Raw genomic sequence first — 15,411 nt, forward strand, 5'->3', positions numbered from 1 at the left:
GCAGAGACCCAGGGAGTCAGTGCTCAGAATACAAACAGAACCATTTATTAAGGCTGGTTACAGGACACAGGATAAAGCAGGAAACAAACAGACGGCAATACAACAAAAAACAGAAATAAACTGAGGGCTTAAAGACATGAGAGGTAATGAAAGAAGCAGAAACAAGTGGAGAACTAAACATAGCTGAAACTAACCAAGGATGACAAGACAAGGAAGGTAAAGCTAGGAACGAGACATGGAAGATAACAGCTTCCAAAACAGAACAAGAAGTGACACAGACTTAACAGGATGCAATGGAACACAGGTTAAACTGAAGCTCAAGGACCCCCCAAAAGGTTAATTCTGTTCATCTGGAGGTTTTCAGTGGGAGAAACATTTCGTCACTCATCCAAGTGACTTCTTCAGTCTCAGGTGACTGCAGCTTTCCCCAACCTTAAACATAAACATTGCATTTGCATTTACATTACTGAGGAACAATGGGCTGTGACGTCAGTTTCTTGATTATTACTGTGCAAATTGTCATGACCATTGATCAACAACCACTGATCAAAGCCCATTAATCCATAATCAATGACCATTGATCAATGGCTATGAGTACCATTTACAGAGAGTTAGGGAATGGCTGCAATCACAGCATTGTAAGATGGCGATGTACCCTTAGGCTCCCTCCTTGATTCAGAGATGGTCTTTCCCTTTTCACGTAAATGGCCTCCTTGACTCATCTGGACAGTTGATTCTGTCCAGATGCACAACAACAACTTTTTATGATTTCCTTACCATGATGATTGAGCATGCATCATGAAACTCAAGCCTTTAAATATAAACTCTAACAATAAAATAGAAACGTCACTGTAAAACACAACAAAAATGAAAATAAGAAAATCTAAACCGAGAAAATAACCAACCAGACAATCTGTAACATAATAATAACACAAAATTCAAAAAGAACTCAAAACTACAAAGGACAGATGCTTAAAAATCGGATGAGTCAAGTGGAGGATACCAAAAACAAAAAGGTAAAAGTTCAAGAAGGTGACAAAAGAGCTCAGGAAGAGCTCATCACCAAAGGAAACAGGCAGGTTCAAAATCCAGAGTCAAGCAGCAAGCTGGAACATTCAGTTCCAGTTCAGTTTAGCTGCTTAACATCTGACATAAAGACGCTCTAAGAAGGAATGAAAAAGGTCTTATCACAATGCAGCCTGTAACCATGTTTGCTTCATTAGTGTATTGGTGTTAAACAGTTCCCTACACTGGATGCTGTTCTACATTAAAAAGTGTTAAGTGGATGTGTTGGTGCAGTACCTGTTCTGTGTCCAATATAAGTCCACACAGTAAAAGATACAAGTCCCATGTGTTTCTTTCAGAATCCTTCGTCTGTTTGGGAAAGACAAAGGTATCCTAAAGCTTGCTGTTCTTTTTTCCTCCCCTACATGTTAATTAAGTAGTAAAATAATCCAACACCGCATCAGCTACAGTGTTGACTCTACACTGAGTTACACTTGTCACAGAGTGGGAGGGTGTATGGTATGGACTGGAATTGGGCCGCAGACTATAAACACACAGAGGGATACCAATTAGGCACATGTGCAACACATTAGAACAGGAGAAAGCAATCTTCCTGGTGGTAAACACAAGAGGACAAAAACTGAAACCAGAGGAGTGGGGCGGTGTTGGGAAATAAAAGAAAAGAACCGTAATTTACGATGGAAATAGTGTCTGACTCAGAGACAGACAGACAGAAACAGATATAGCTGATTATTTTAACTTCACAGGTGCAGCTGACATGTGTCAAGTAGACTTTTTAAAAAAGATTTAAATACAGCATTGTGCTAAAGGTCTGTGACTAAAACAAAATATCCCACAATGATAATTTGGTAGCCTTGCCAGCTGAAGATCAAACAGCATTGTTCTTGTAAGTAATACATATGTAGCAATCTCATATCATCACATCATGATGCTGCCTCATAACTGGCTCCTGTGAAACTACTTATGATAGGTTGAAACTAGTTAATGATATTAACTATGGATATACTACTGAAGTTAATGGTTGCTTACATGAGAGAAGATGAACATGTATCATATAAAAATATGCACTTTTCCTTCCAAAGGCAAAACTATTTGCATGTAGAGTTTGCTGCCTTGACAACCTCAGCCATACAGTGTCAACATAAGGAGCAACTGAAAGCATCTGCACTTTTATGCTAAAGTGTCTAAGACAGGATTGGACCACTTAGTGCAACAGATATGGATTGATACATCTGTTGTGAATTGCTAGCACAGCCTTTTAGGTTGTCAGCACTTCCATTTAAGTTTTAAAGCAAGTGGCAATACTGTTTCTCAAGAGGGATCTGTGGGACATCTAATGGGTTTCCAAGTAATAACTTGGATATCCAGCAAGTGTAGGCCAGGAAATAAACTATATTTCCTTACTGGTTTTACCGGCAAAGTCTAAACGTTTATTCAACTGTTTCAATAAAAAAAAAAACCTCATTTAGATTCCAGATGTTTCAATAAAATCAACCAAGGCAAGTAAAAACACAGGTAGCTCACAATTGGCTGCACAGCTCATTTCCTCTTCTAGCTGATCATTTTAAGGGTGAGGCATAGCCTGTATTTCAAGTTAATGGATATGTACAACATGAAGACTCAAACACTGAAAACCAGTGCTCTGAGATGGGCCTAAGTTCAAAGGAAAAGAGATTTACCCCAGCCAGACTTGCTAATGATACGCAGATGCAGATTAGTCAATTGTTCAACAGTCTGCTGAATGTCATAGCCAAGGTTTTCCAGCACTAGTTCTTTGGAACTATACTTTGGAACTATTTGGCATTTATTTCAACCTTTCCCTGATGACAACTGTAAGAGGGCTGCTGATGTGGTGGAGGAAACGCACTTGGAGACAGGAATTCTCTTTATTTAAAAATGCTGATAACAAGGCAGCTCAGGTATACAAAAACACAAAAGCATAACAAAGAAATTCTACTTACCACAAGTCTCTTCTTACAAATACACAAGTGTGTTTGTGATGTTTAAAAGACTATTTGAAAATATTAACAATAAAATTATAAACTTCGCTCTGTGTTAGCCAGTTAGTAAGCTCCAAATCCCCTTTATTTCAAAAATGTTTGGACAACGCCACTTCCTGATTGATAGTCTGGACTTTGAGGATGGCAACAACCTTCAAGCATTTGCAATAATAAATTAGATTGGATGCGTGAGCCCACTGTTTAGTTATATTTATAGTATGACATGAATTATGTTAATGCTTATGAAAATTACAGCAAGTATATATCAAATTTATTCTAGCTAAGTCTCAAGAAAACCAATGAAGGACGGCCCACAGCATTAGCCTCACATTCACAACTAAAACAACTTTGTTTTGCCTGCTAGATGTAATAGAGCAATAGAAAACATTAAGACACATTTTATTTTAAACTTAACAGACAGAGTTGAAAGAAATAAGTCACCGCTGTATGCTGACTGTCTCTGCAGCACGAGCCTCCGGTCACGAGGAGTTTATAATTGCCAGCGCCAGTGACGTGTTCACTTAACATGAATTCTCCTGGTTTAGTTCATTTTTGTTTCAAAAGCAGTATAAATCAGCACTTGACCTACTTTGAACTGACATGAACATATCTGAAAATTGCCAACAGATGTCTGACAGGAACTATTACTGTTGTCACGCATACATAAATATCTTATTACTAAATATTTGTTATTACATGTAATAACACTGTTGGACAAACTAGAGTTTTAAATTAAGCTTGAAATAGAACTGTCATCATCATACCAATCTTATGTTCACCATCCATCTGTCTGTTTAATCACTTATCCAGGGTAGGCTAGTGTGCACCATGGACAGACCATTAGTCTGTCAAGTCCATCACAGCCATAGACTGAATAAAATAAACTTTCTTTCTTTCATAACTATGAAATCTAAACCAGAACTCTGCATTTAAAAATGAATGATTTAGGCTGCTTCTTCATGGTATTTGTGGTGTTTGAAATTATTTCCTTTCTTACAACATGGACGCATTTAACATGGTAACATTGACTGCATGAGGATTCAGTATGAGAAATTCTAACAGAGAAATCGTTAAATGACAGAAAGTTGGCACCAGTCAAGTCACTCTTCATAAAACTTTGGCTTTCCTTTGTTCTCAGTATTAAGGCTTAGTTCTTTTCTTTTTGCACTTTTCTTTTAAAATTTCCTTTCTTCTTCTTCCATTCATTACCAAATGACAATTTTATTTACACACACTCGGCTCATTTGTTTTGCTTCTGTTTTTAGAGACAAAAAATCCAAGATTCAATTTATTTTTTCTCTAAATTTGATCTGCAATATGTAAATATGTTGGGAGGAAAAAACAGCCATTACATATCCACAGTGTTGGGAAGGTTACTTTTAAAATGTATTCCATTACAGAATACAGAATACATGCCCTAAAATGTATTCTGTAACGTATTCCGTTACGTTACTCAATGACAGTAACGTATTCTGAATACTTTGGATTACTTAATATATTATCATGCTTTTTACAACAACGTGAATGTACTATTGCTGTGTGATTTATTACTATTACTGAAGGTCCGCGACTCCGAACTGTAGTAAAGGGACCTCTGACTAATACGGCGGGGTCCCTGTCGGCTCGTAGCCGAAAAATAGCTTTACTTTGTTGTGTGGGTCAACTTTTCTTGCGAGAGATAGAGAGAGGCGTTGAAAGGCTGCTCCAACGGAAATTATTGTTTCGGAGGAAAACATGAACACGGTGTACAGTCGAGTCTTAATAGCTTACTTACAACTGGGCTCGTCAGGCACTCTTCTTGGCTGCAGTGGTTATTATTATATTTACATGCTTCCAGCTCCCGTTTTTGCTCGATGACAACTCGTACCTTTCCACTCCCCTTTTTCTCCCTCCTCGCGCTCACAGACCCATAACGTGTATGGCAGTCCATTCTCCCTGCAACACGGACTACACTGCCCATGATGCTACATTCTTTAGAGCTATGCTTGTAGCATTCTGCCTGTTAGCTTAGCACAACAACAACAACAACGAAAAGGCGCTCTCTCACCCAGGAAACACACAGTCGCAGAGAGAGAGAGAGTCGCCCTGTAACCATGGCAACCGTAACGCTGCCGCCTGGAACAACAGAACGTAGCTGTCAAACAAAACCCAAACAGTCCTGACCCGCGACAAAATGAAACAGGAAAGTACTGCAGTGTAATCCATTTATTTCAACAAAGTAACTGTATTCTAAATACCACCTTTTTAAACGGTAACTGTAACGGAATACAGTTACTCATATTTTGTATTTTAAATACGTAACGGCGGTACTGTGGCGGACCACCAGGTGGCTCCACTCACACACAAGTTGAAGGGAAGTGTGGGGGTGGAGATTTTGGCGCTGACTATATGTGAAGTTCTGTCAGTTAATAAAGTTGTTGGAGTGAGACACTGAGACCTATCCTGTCGTTGTTACATACCTCCACATTGGTGACCCCTGTAGTGAACATGCTAAGGCTCCACGACGAAGCCAGCTCTGGCCTGGAAGCATCGGCGGCCGCCGGACCTTCACCTCCGCCGATGGCTGCGTTTGCTGTGGCGCTTAAATTGCCGGATTTTTGGCTTCACGATCCTCCTTCATGGTTCATGCACGTAGAAGCTCAGTTTGCTCTTCGTGGAGTTTCAGCCGACGACACTAAATACCACCATGTGGTGGCCTCACTTGACCCGCTGTCAACCCGCCGTGTGATGACTCTCCTCCGGGATCCCCCAGCCCAGGGCAAGTACGCCGCCCTCAAGGGGCTGCTGCTGCGGCGTTACTCCCTCTCTGATGCTGAGCGGGCCGAGAAACTCCTTTCCATCGCGGGCCTGGGCGACGGCACCGCCCTCGAGCTCATGGAGAGCATGCTGTCCTTGCTGGGCGCGGAGGACGGAGGATGCAACACTTTTACACTCAAAAATAATGAGTAAATGCAAAAACAATCACATCTCTTAAATACACCTTATTAATTGAGTAAATCCAACTAAAATGGAATAAGTTGTTATGAACAATTAAAGATGTTACAGTAACATACAAAATTGAGTAAATACAATTGAAAATCTAAGTTAAAACAACAGTAACCAAAAGTTCAAACTACATAAAATATTAATTAGGAAATGCTGAAATGCTTGGCACATTTAACCTACACCATTACAATTATTTGTTTTTAAATAATGGTGCAATTTACTTAATATTTTTAAGTTAATTTAAGCAAAAACGTTAATTACAATTAAGTGTTTATTTTATTTATACACACACACACACACACACACACACACACACACACAGGAAAAAAGAACCACGTCAATTCAACATTGTTCACAATGATTTATTTTAAACAGCTTTTTTGTGAATCACACATTTAGCAGATTCCTTCTCTGAACACAGTGAGCTGAAATCTGTTCTACATTCAGTGGATAAAACTTGGATAAAATTTCAGTCACAACAGCCTTATATAATAAAATTGCATCCAAATTGGCATGCTTGATAAAACTCTGTAAAACTGGCATATTGATGCTAACAACAAGAAAAATGTACCTGCCATACAAAGAATAAAAGTGGCTCAAGTGAACGCAGTGCTTTACCTTTTCAGAAAAGGTCAAATGACAAAAATAAAATTAAGATCCCAAAAAGATATAAATCCTGAAAAAAAAAAACCCATTTGCACTGTGACATAGTTTTTGAACATCTTATTTTGATTCCAAAAAATTGGGAAGATTATAACTAAAGAGTGACCAAAAAACATCCATAATGATACTCTACCATTTACACCTTAATGTGAATCTGGAAAGTTAATACAAAAACACAGTTTATGGTACAAACATTATTTATGAACAGGAATGTCAAAACAATGTAATGTCGCAACTGAACCTTTTGATGAGCATTACATGTCACTTAACAAGTCTAACACTTTAAGAACAGCCCTGTGAAATTTTGTCTACAATGAACAGAGGTCATTTTTCAGTCTTTGAACCTTGACAGAAAGGTTTCCTGGATCCAGCTCCATGAACACTTTTCGAAATGCTTCAAATGTGCATTTGAAATTCTTGGGGTATTTCAGATCCAGAGCATAGCACAGTCCCAAAAGATAGCAACAGGCTTTGCTCAGATTCCCAAGTTTGCCCAGAACAGTAACGCCTTCAATAACAATACCCACATCAGTAGGTTCGCCTGACCTGTCTTGATTCTGCAGCAGGTAAATCTTCATCACCTCCTCAGCCAAAGCCTCTTCAACAAAGACAGCATCAGCACCGTCCTTTAAAAAGAGAAACAACTGTTTTAAGCTCACATATTTCCAAACATTGAAACAAAAAGTTTCATTTGTATGACATCACCGGTACTCATAATATGTAGACACTGTGCTCCAAAATCTTATAGCAATAGCAAATGCAAATGCTATTCTTTTGTATGCTTTGAAGTGTTTTTTTTTCTTTAGAACAGTATCTTAAAACTTTTCTATGATCTCACAAGCTAAAATAAACTACCGTAATTGTCGGGCTATAAGCCGCTACTTTTTGCACCAGCTTTGAACCCTGCGGCTTTTAGTCAGGTGCGGCTTTTCTCTGGATTGTCCATGATTTTTGTCATATCGTAAGATTTGTTTTGTTTGTTCCGCTGTTGCCTGGCGGAAGGGCATGTGATCAGACACACAGTATCGGGGTTCAAGAGTGGTATGTTGGTCACATGTCCATCCGCCAGGCAACACAGTGCCGTACAAGTAGCGCGAAAAACAAACTTCAAAGTAGCGCTACGCGTTCAGCGGGAGGCGTGGATGACGAGCGGTGATAAACTTGCGAAAAGCAAGTTATGCTCAATTCCACCGGTGGATTCTGACAGCGTGGAAAAGTGTGAAAACATCCACGATCACCAACGGATTTGAAGGGCTGGACTGTTGCATGATGGAGAGGAGGACACCGCCACGGCCCTTCTGAGGGTGTTTGACTCTGACACTGACAATGAGGATTTCTTTGGTTTTGAAAGTGACAACGAAGGAGAGAAGCGGAGAGTGTATGACGAAGCCATCCTGAGCCTGTTCGTTTCCGACACTGGAGAAGAGGACTTTGGTGGTTTCAGTGCGCAGGAAGAAGAGAAAGATGGTGGTGAATGACTGACTTTTCTTCTTGTTAAAGCCGTGTCGCTGCACCTGAGCCTAAAAGGTAGTCTGAATCTATTTTTCTGGTGTGCTGCAGGTTATTGTTATGTACTACATTTGTTACTCATTTATGAAGCACAGTACATGTGTCCTACTTGTAATTACCGCTACTTGTACATATACCTAAAAAGTTATGCAAATATGTACCCATAACTTGTTTTTCAAGATATTAATAAAAGGGGTGTGTCTCCAAACAGCCATCTCTTTCCTGACAATTCCCTTTGTGCATATTCTCTTACATATGATAAGTCAACATTGAAACACCTGCGGCTTTTGGTCAGGTGCGGCTAATGTATGTACAAACCAGGATTTTCCCCTGATTTTAGCTTGTGCGGCTAATATTCAGGTGCGCTTTGTAGTCCGGGAAATACGGTACTAATATTCCTAAAACAGATTTATTGCACCAACCTCAAAGGTTTTGATTAAGGCACTTGGATCCTCTCCCAGATGGTCAATGAAACATCTGATGATGACTTCTCGTTTTTTCTCGATGGAATTTCCACTCTGTAAAACAGGAAGTCTCAACTGAGGCAAAATTTGCACATTTAAAACATGACTTACCATTTCTAGCTTAAACATAACTATTTTTTTTCTGTTGTTGACCTGTTTTCACACCCACCATCAAGGTAAGAACACCTGTGGAGCTAAAATATTGAACAGAAACCTAAGAAAAGCCGTTTTTAGTGGAAGGGCCTCTTCAATGCTGTGTTGGAACGTTTTTGTGGTTAGAAAATGCAATCTTCCTTACCTGAAGCAGAAGGTTTAACTGTGCCCTGTGGCGTTGTCCAGCAGCACCTTTCTTGGCTTGAAACAAGGACAGGAGTTTGGATGAATACAAGTCCAACGATGACATGAACTTTGGTTCAAGGTTCAGGGTCGTGATCCTATGAAACGCTGCACTGACCTGGATGGGAGAGGACAAAAAATCTGAAGGCCAAAATTCTGATTCAATCAAAAAAAATAAATAAAAAAATAAAAATCTACCATTTTTTGCAACCTGGACCTTATTTTCTAACGTGCAAAAGATTAATTTACACATCCAGACATAAATCCATATAAGTGGAGTTGTTCAGTATGCAGACTAAACCCTCAACATAAAGTATTATCTTCCACTAAGCTTCTAAATTTTATGTTATGAATTGCTTGCACTATTTCCCTGTGAGATTGTATAATCTTAGAGGGAAGAGGCGGAGCCAGGTTGCCCTCTGAACCATCGTCTGCCAGGCAGCGATGCGAGAGGAACACACCGCTGAAGTGGCGCACATATTCAGAATCGTGTCAGCGGCTTTACAGAGAAAGCCTTTCAGCTCCTCTGGCAGCTCTGCTTCCTCCACCTTCCTGGAGATGACAAACGCTAGCAAATCAGTGTTGTTAGTCAATGCAGCTGACTGAACAGTGCATTGATGTGCGCGATCAGTGAACCTTGCTATCAGCTGGTCAAGTTTGGCGGGATGGGCCGGTCGCTGTCCAACGACCTTGGTCATTTTGGTGCCGAAAACTGAAGCGAGGCTCGGCTCCAGAGGGGGAACAGGCGGAAAACTCCGGTCTGTGAAGCCCTCTGTGAAGCCCTAGGTAGAGACCGGCGCTCTAATCTTCGCTGGCTCTGCTGCTGCCTCAGAGAGGTTGGTCATCATCCCTGGGAACTGAGGCCAGATGGGATCTGGGCAACGAGAGTGAGTGGAGCCATACCTTCCCGCCAGATCATGGCCTGTATTTATATAGCGCTTTACTAGTCCCTAAGGACCCCAAAGCGCTTTACATATCCAGTCATCCACCCATTCACACACTGGTGATGGCAAGCTACATTGTAGCCACAGCCACCCTGGGGCGCACTGACAGAGGCGAGGCTGCCGGACACTGGCGCCACCGGGCCCTCTGACCACCACCAGTAGGCAACGGGTGAAGTGTCTTGCCCAAGGACACAACGACCGAGACTGTCCAAGCCGGGGCTCGAACCGGCAACCTTCCGATTACAAGGCAAACTCCCAACTCTTGAGCCACGATCATCAGATGGGGGTGGAGCAGGCTGAGGGACGGGAAGTTCCTTCTCACCAGCTGCCTCCTGGATGATGCCAGGCAGATCCAGGAGCAGCGCACCAACAACTGGGAGCGGCGTCCTTGCCGACATGTGAAGGCCAGGGGTGGATGAGCGTCGGCTCATCCACCCTTCTGTCACCAGGCTGCCCAGCTGGGAGGCAGTGGAGCTGCCACCACTGCCGTTTTCCTCACGGTGGGTGGAATCATCCAATTCCGGCCCACCATCGAAGAACTCGATGGCTTCTTCCAGCGAGTGCCTCTCTTAGTGGGAACGCCTCCTCAGCATCAGCCTTGAAAAAGGCTGACCTCCGCTGCTTTTCCTCTGGCGGGAGGAGCTAACAGGAGCAGCAATAGGATTAAGGTGTGAGGGCAAGGTCCGCATGGTGAGGACCGAGGCAGCCCACGCAGACGGCATGTCGGTCATACGACATGATGTAGCCGGTCTGGCAGGATGGACACAGATGGATGGTCTCGCTGGACATCTTCTGGCTGGCTGAAGAAAAACGGTAGAGCCGATTTCCTGGTCTCACCGTAACTTATACTAGACCAGGGTGAGGCCCACACAGCAGGTGGGCGTGGACTAAAATATGGTAAATGGTCTGTATTTATATAGCGCTTTACTAGTCCCTAAGGACCCCAAAGCGCTTTACATATCCAGTCATCCACCCATTCACACACACATTCACACACTGGTGATGGCAAGCTACATTGTAGCCGTAGCCACAGCCACCCTGGGGCGCACTGACAGAGGCGAGGCTGCCGGACACTGGCGCCACCGGGCCCTCTGACCACCACCAGTAGGCAACGGGTGAAGTGTCTTGCCCAAGGACACAACGACCGAGACTGTCCAAGCCGGGGCTCGAACCGGCAACCTTCCGATTACAAGGCAAACTCCCAACTCTTGAGCCACGATCGCCCCAAAATACTTCAGTGCTGCGTGCACAAGGGGAATACCCACTTAAAGGGCTGCGCCTATACTCATGGTGACACTGGATGACAGGCCATGAACTCATCAATATATTTACCGAACTGAAAAATTCTCAAAATTTAGATTTGGCATTTGTATGACTAAAATAACCCACCACAAAACCAGTATAAATATTTAGGTGGTATCACCATCCACTACTCAGCTTGTATAAAACAATATCATATCCTTCCAAAATTTAACACATCAAGTCCTCTGAGTAAAATTACCTGCTTTACTTTGTAGTTGATGCAGATTTTTTTCCTGGTGGTGAAGATGGTGCTGAAAAAATACAAATCAAAACTTTATCATTACAAAACATGTCACTGAGTAATCTGCCATAACATCAATCTCTTATAAGAAAGTTTAGCTTGGATTGAAATAAACATTTATTTATGTAAATTGGGAGTAACTAGGCAAGGCAAGGCAAATTTATTTCTATAGCACAATTCAACAACAAGGTGATTCAAAGTGCTTTACAGAGAAACAAAAACAAATAAAAAGCATGATTTAAAATTGATTAAAGCAAGCAAACAAACTAACTAACAAACAAAACAGTATATAAAATCAAAACATAAAATCACAACAGTAGATAAAATCAGTAGTTAAATGTAAGTTTTGAAATTTAAGCTTAAAAGTGTGGATTTGGTGCTTTATTCAAATGCAGCAGAGAATAGGTGAGTCTTCAACCTGGATTTAAATAAACTGAGTGTTTCTGGAACTATACTATACTAACTATATACTAACTATACTGGAAATGAGCTTTTTTTTTTCATTATTTTCTGGGATCTGAAAGGAAGTAGGGCCCCCAGTCTAAATTTACTTAAGGCCCCATAGTACTTTGGACCGGCCCTGGATGAGGTAATCTGCTGACCCGGGCGGTCCTGTCAGCGTTCTCTCAAAAACTGGCCCTGTTCGGGACAAAGCTGAAAGCAGCGTCTTATATGCTCTGAAAGACCCCACATAGAACAAGAAAGCTAAGCAGCATGGTTGCTGCTATGAACTGTTCCGCGGGCAGGTCTTCTTAGTTACCAAAGCCATTGATGACGTCTGTTCATCTCCTCCTGAACAACCTGACAGAGTGAGTCAGGCCGCGTGACTACCGCAGCTCCCGCACCGCGACTCAACAGGGCCATTTTCTAGAAATGTCTGAGCACACCTGCTTTCACGTGGTTCCTAAAATGCCCCCAATTAAACGGTCAGGTCGCTGGTACCGGGACATTCCGGTCAAATTACCCGGAACGCAGATAGCGACTCAGAACGTAAAAGGATAAAAGGGTGCGGTTTCCCGCCGCCTTGACTGGAAGACGGGTTGAAAACTTAAATTAACGTGCACAAACACGCTGCAAAAAGTGAGCCACCATGACAAACGCTTTCTTCAGAACATGTTATAAAAGAACGGTGTGGATAAAGACAGCTAATGTAAGAATTGGTCACTTACCTGAAAACGTTACCAAGTCTGCAGTGGATGTGTGTCTGTCTCGTTCAACGTGCAGAAAATCTCCCATGAGGCCATGCTCCTCGCGTGCGGTACATGCCAAAGGTCATTAGTCTTACTCAAAGTTTTAAGTTAGTATTGGGGGACAAAATTATATTGATTTTTGAACCATTAATAATTAAAGTTAAAGACAATGATAAGTATGAATACCAGTGTCTCAGTTATTATGAGTACTTTCTATGAGATATATTGAGTAGATTTAAATAATGCACCCTGTGTTTCAAATACAGAATTTTTTCTTTTAAATAAACTTGAACAAAAGAGCTCAGTTCAACTCAAAAACTGGTGTTGAAAATTTAAGCATTCTTTTCAGTATTTTCAACTCAAGATAACACTTTTGTGATTTTCAAAGATTTAATCAAGGTCATCTAACTTAGAATTATAATGATATTTACTAAGCCCCTGAATAATTTTTTAGGGTGTGGCCGGAGGCGGTCCCCCTGGCGTCCACTACCGCAGCAGTGGTGGCCAAGGCGTTTTTGTCGACCTGGGTCTCGCGTTTCGGCCCACCCGCGGACATTACGTCAGACAGAGGCCCCCAGTTCATTTCCGAGCTTTGGTCGGCCATGGCTGATGGACTGGGGGCTAAAGTCCACCGCACAACCGCATACAACCCGCAGGCTAATGGGATGTGTGAACGGTTCCACCGGTCGCTGAAGGCTGCCTTTCGCGCCTCCTTAAAGGATGGCAATTGGGTTGACCGCCTCCCGTGGGTTTTGCTTGGGCTGCGCTCTGCGGTTAAGGAGGATCTCGGCGCTTCCCCAGCTGAGCTAGTGTTTGGTCAGCCCCTCCGCGTGCCTGGAGAATTCTTGCCTGAAAATCCTCCTCCCTGCTTCGATCCATCGGTGCTCTCTCTCACCCCACTTTTGCACTCGCTTCGGGTTCCTGGTCCGGTGCACCATTGCGTGCCTGACACCTTTGTTCCAAAGACTTTAGAGACTGCTAAGTTTGTTTTTGTCAGGCACGATGCCCACAGGACACCGCTGCGGCCGCTGTATGACGGCCCGTTCAGGGTTATTGAACCGGGCCAGAAACATTTTGTTTTGGATTTTGGGGGTCGAAGGGAGACTGTGTGTGTTGACAGACTTAAACCAGCACATGTTCTTCCGGACAGTGATGTAGTGCCGGCCCAGGCCCCTCGCCGTGGCCGACCTCCTGCGCTGGGGTTGACAGACTCTGGTTTTCCCCCCAGGACTACCCCCGGACCACCAACGTTTGAGCCTCCTCCTGCCTTTCCTGCTCGCCTTCACCAGCCTCGTTCACAGGATGGACCTTCCTCTGCCTGTTCTCTCCCTCCCAGGTTCAGTCGTGCGGGTCGTTTGCTTAGACCCAGGGTCCTGGACTGAATGGAGACCTGACTGTGTGTTCAAGGGGGGGTATGTGTGGCGGACCACCAGGTGGCTCCACTCACACACAAGTTGAAGGGAAGTGTGGGGGTGGAGATTTTGGCGCTGACTATATGTGAAGTTCTGTCAGTTAATAAAGTTGTTGGAGTGAGACACTGAGACCTCTCCTGTCGTTGTTACATACCTCCACAGTACATGTATTCCGTTACTCCCCAACACTGCATATCCAATAGTTTAATCTTTAATATTAGGAAGCAATAGCCACACTTTTACACAATAACTATATACTTCAGCAAAGAATTGCAGACTACTGTGAGCTGAGAATACTAGAATGTATTTTTTATTTAAATTATAATCTAATTTACATTTAAATTAGATTATAAGTGACACTATTAGGAATTATCAAAGGTTTTATATATTTTAATAACCAAAAAGCACATCATGGGCTGAGGGACTTGTGTGGTTGTACTGTAGCTAAACAAATACTCTTACCTGTCAAAACAGCCAGAAAAAGGGAAGGTCGTCTCATGCTGGGTTAAAAATGTGCAACTAAAGCGTCCTTTGAAATGCTGCCAAATGATACAAAGTACTCATTAAAAACATCCATTAACTTCCTTAATGTCTAAGTAGCTAAAATGAGGTTAAATCAGACACTGCTAGTACTCCTGATTTGTACCCCTGTAGACCCTACATTTACAGTAAAAAAAAAAAAAATGGCTGTGATTTTAGACAACTTTAAAAGCTCTGTTGTTTTTTAAGGTGGAATATTTTATAGACCTGCAGGTAGTCATGCATGCTTTTCACTTCATGTAGACTTGACTCGTGAAAGTTTGGTATGTTATTTTTAATATTTCCTGTCTTGCACATCTGCAGATGGTACAAAATGCAGCAGCCTGTCTTTTAATAATTTTAGCCTCTAACCAGATGCTTCTTGTGGTTACCTAACAGGAGGATCATGCTTTTCAGGTTGCCGCCATAAAGCTTGAAGCGTGAAGCAATTTACTGCTTTTTATCAGATAAGCCAAAATATTATCTACTTTTAAATCAATCCTTTACACCTGCTGTTTCCAGCAGACGTTTGGTCCAGCTTGAGTTGAGACTTATTAATATTTTTTTATCCTGCTATGAGTAAGCAATAACTTACTTATTATGTATTATTTGTGCCCATTGTTTGAGATAGTCAGTGTGTTTTTCTACGTGTGTGTTTGTGTTTTAGATAGCCTTTTTTTCCTGAGAGTTATGCGGCACTGCTGTAGTTTTGAAATAAGGTCTTGAAGTACACTTTGACTTGACATACAGGGTGAAAGGTCAAACAGAGGCCAGCCTCAGGTGCTGTTGACTCTCAAAGACTTCAGATGCGTTATATATT

At 42.2% G+C, this 15,411-nt stretch overlaps 1 protein-coding gene across 1 annotated transcript; it reads right to left on the reverse strand.

Moving 5' to 3' along the window:
• Window positions 1-6,347: 6,347 nt before the first annotated feature.
• LOC308396244 (uncharacterized protein) lies at window positions 6,348-14,219 on the reverse strand. The gene is made up of 5 exons (XM_080881407.1): window positions 12,640-14,219; window positions 11,429-11,480; window positions 8,946-9,101; window positions 8,606-8,701; window positions 6,348-7,300 (listed from the first exon to the last, which is right to left on the reverse strand). Exons 3-5 carry the CDS (start codon window positions 9,048-9,050, stop codon window positions 6,983-6,985), a joined length of 519 nt encoding a protein of 172 aa, XP_080737533.1. The 5' UTR covers window positions 9,051-9,101; window positions 11,429-11,480; window positions 12,640-14,219; the 3' UTR covers window positions 6,348-6,982.
• Window positions 14,220-15,411: the final 1,192 nt, after the last annotated feature.

This window comes from Rhamphochromis sp. 'chilingali', assembly GCF_963969265.1.
Source record: "Rhamphochromis sp. 'chilingali' genome assembly, chromosome: 4".
Lineage (NCBI taxonomy): Eukaryota > Metazoa > Chordata > Actinopteri > Cichliformes > Cichlidae > Rhamphochromis > Rhamphochromis sp. 'chilingali'.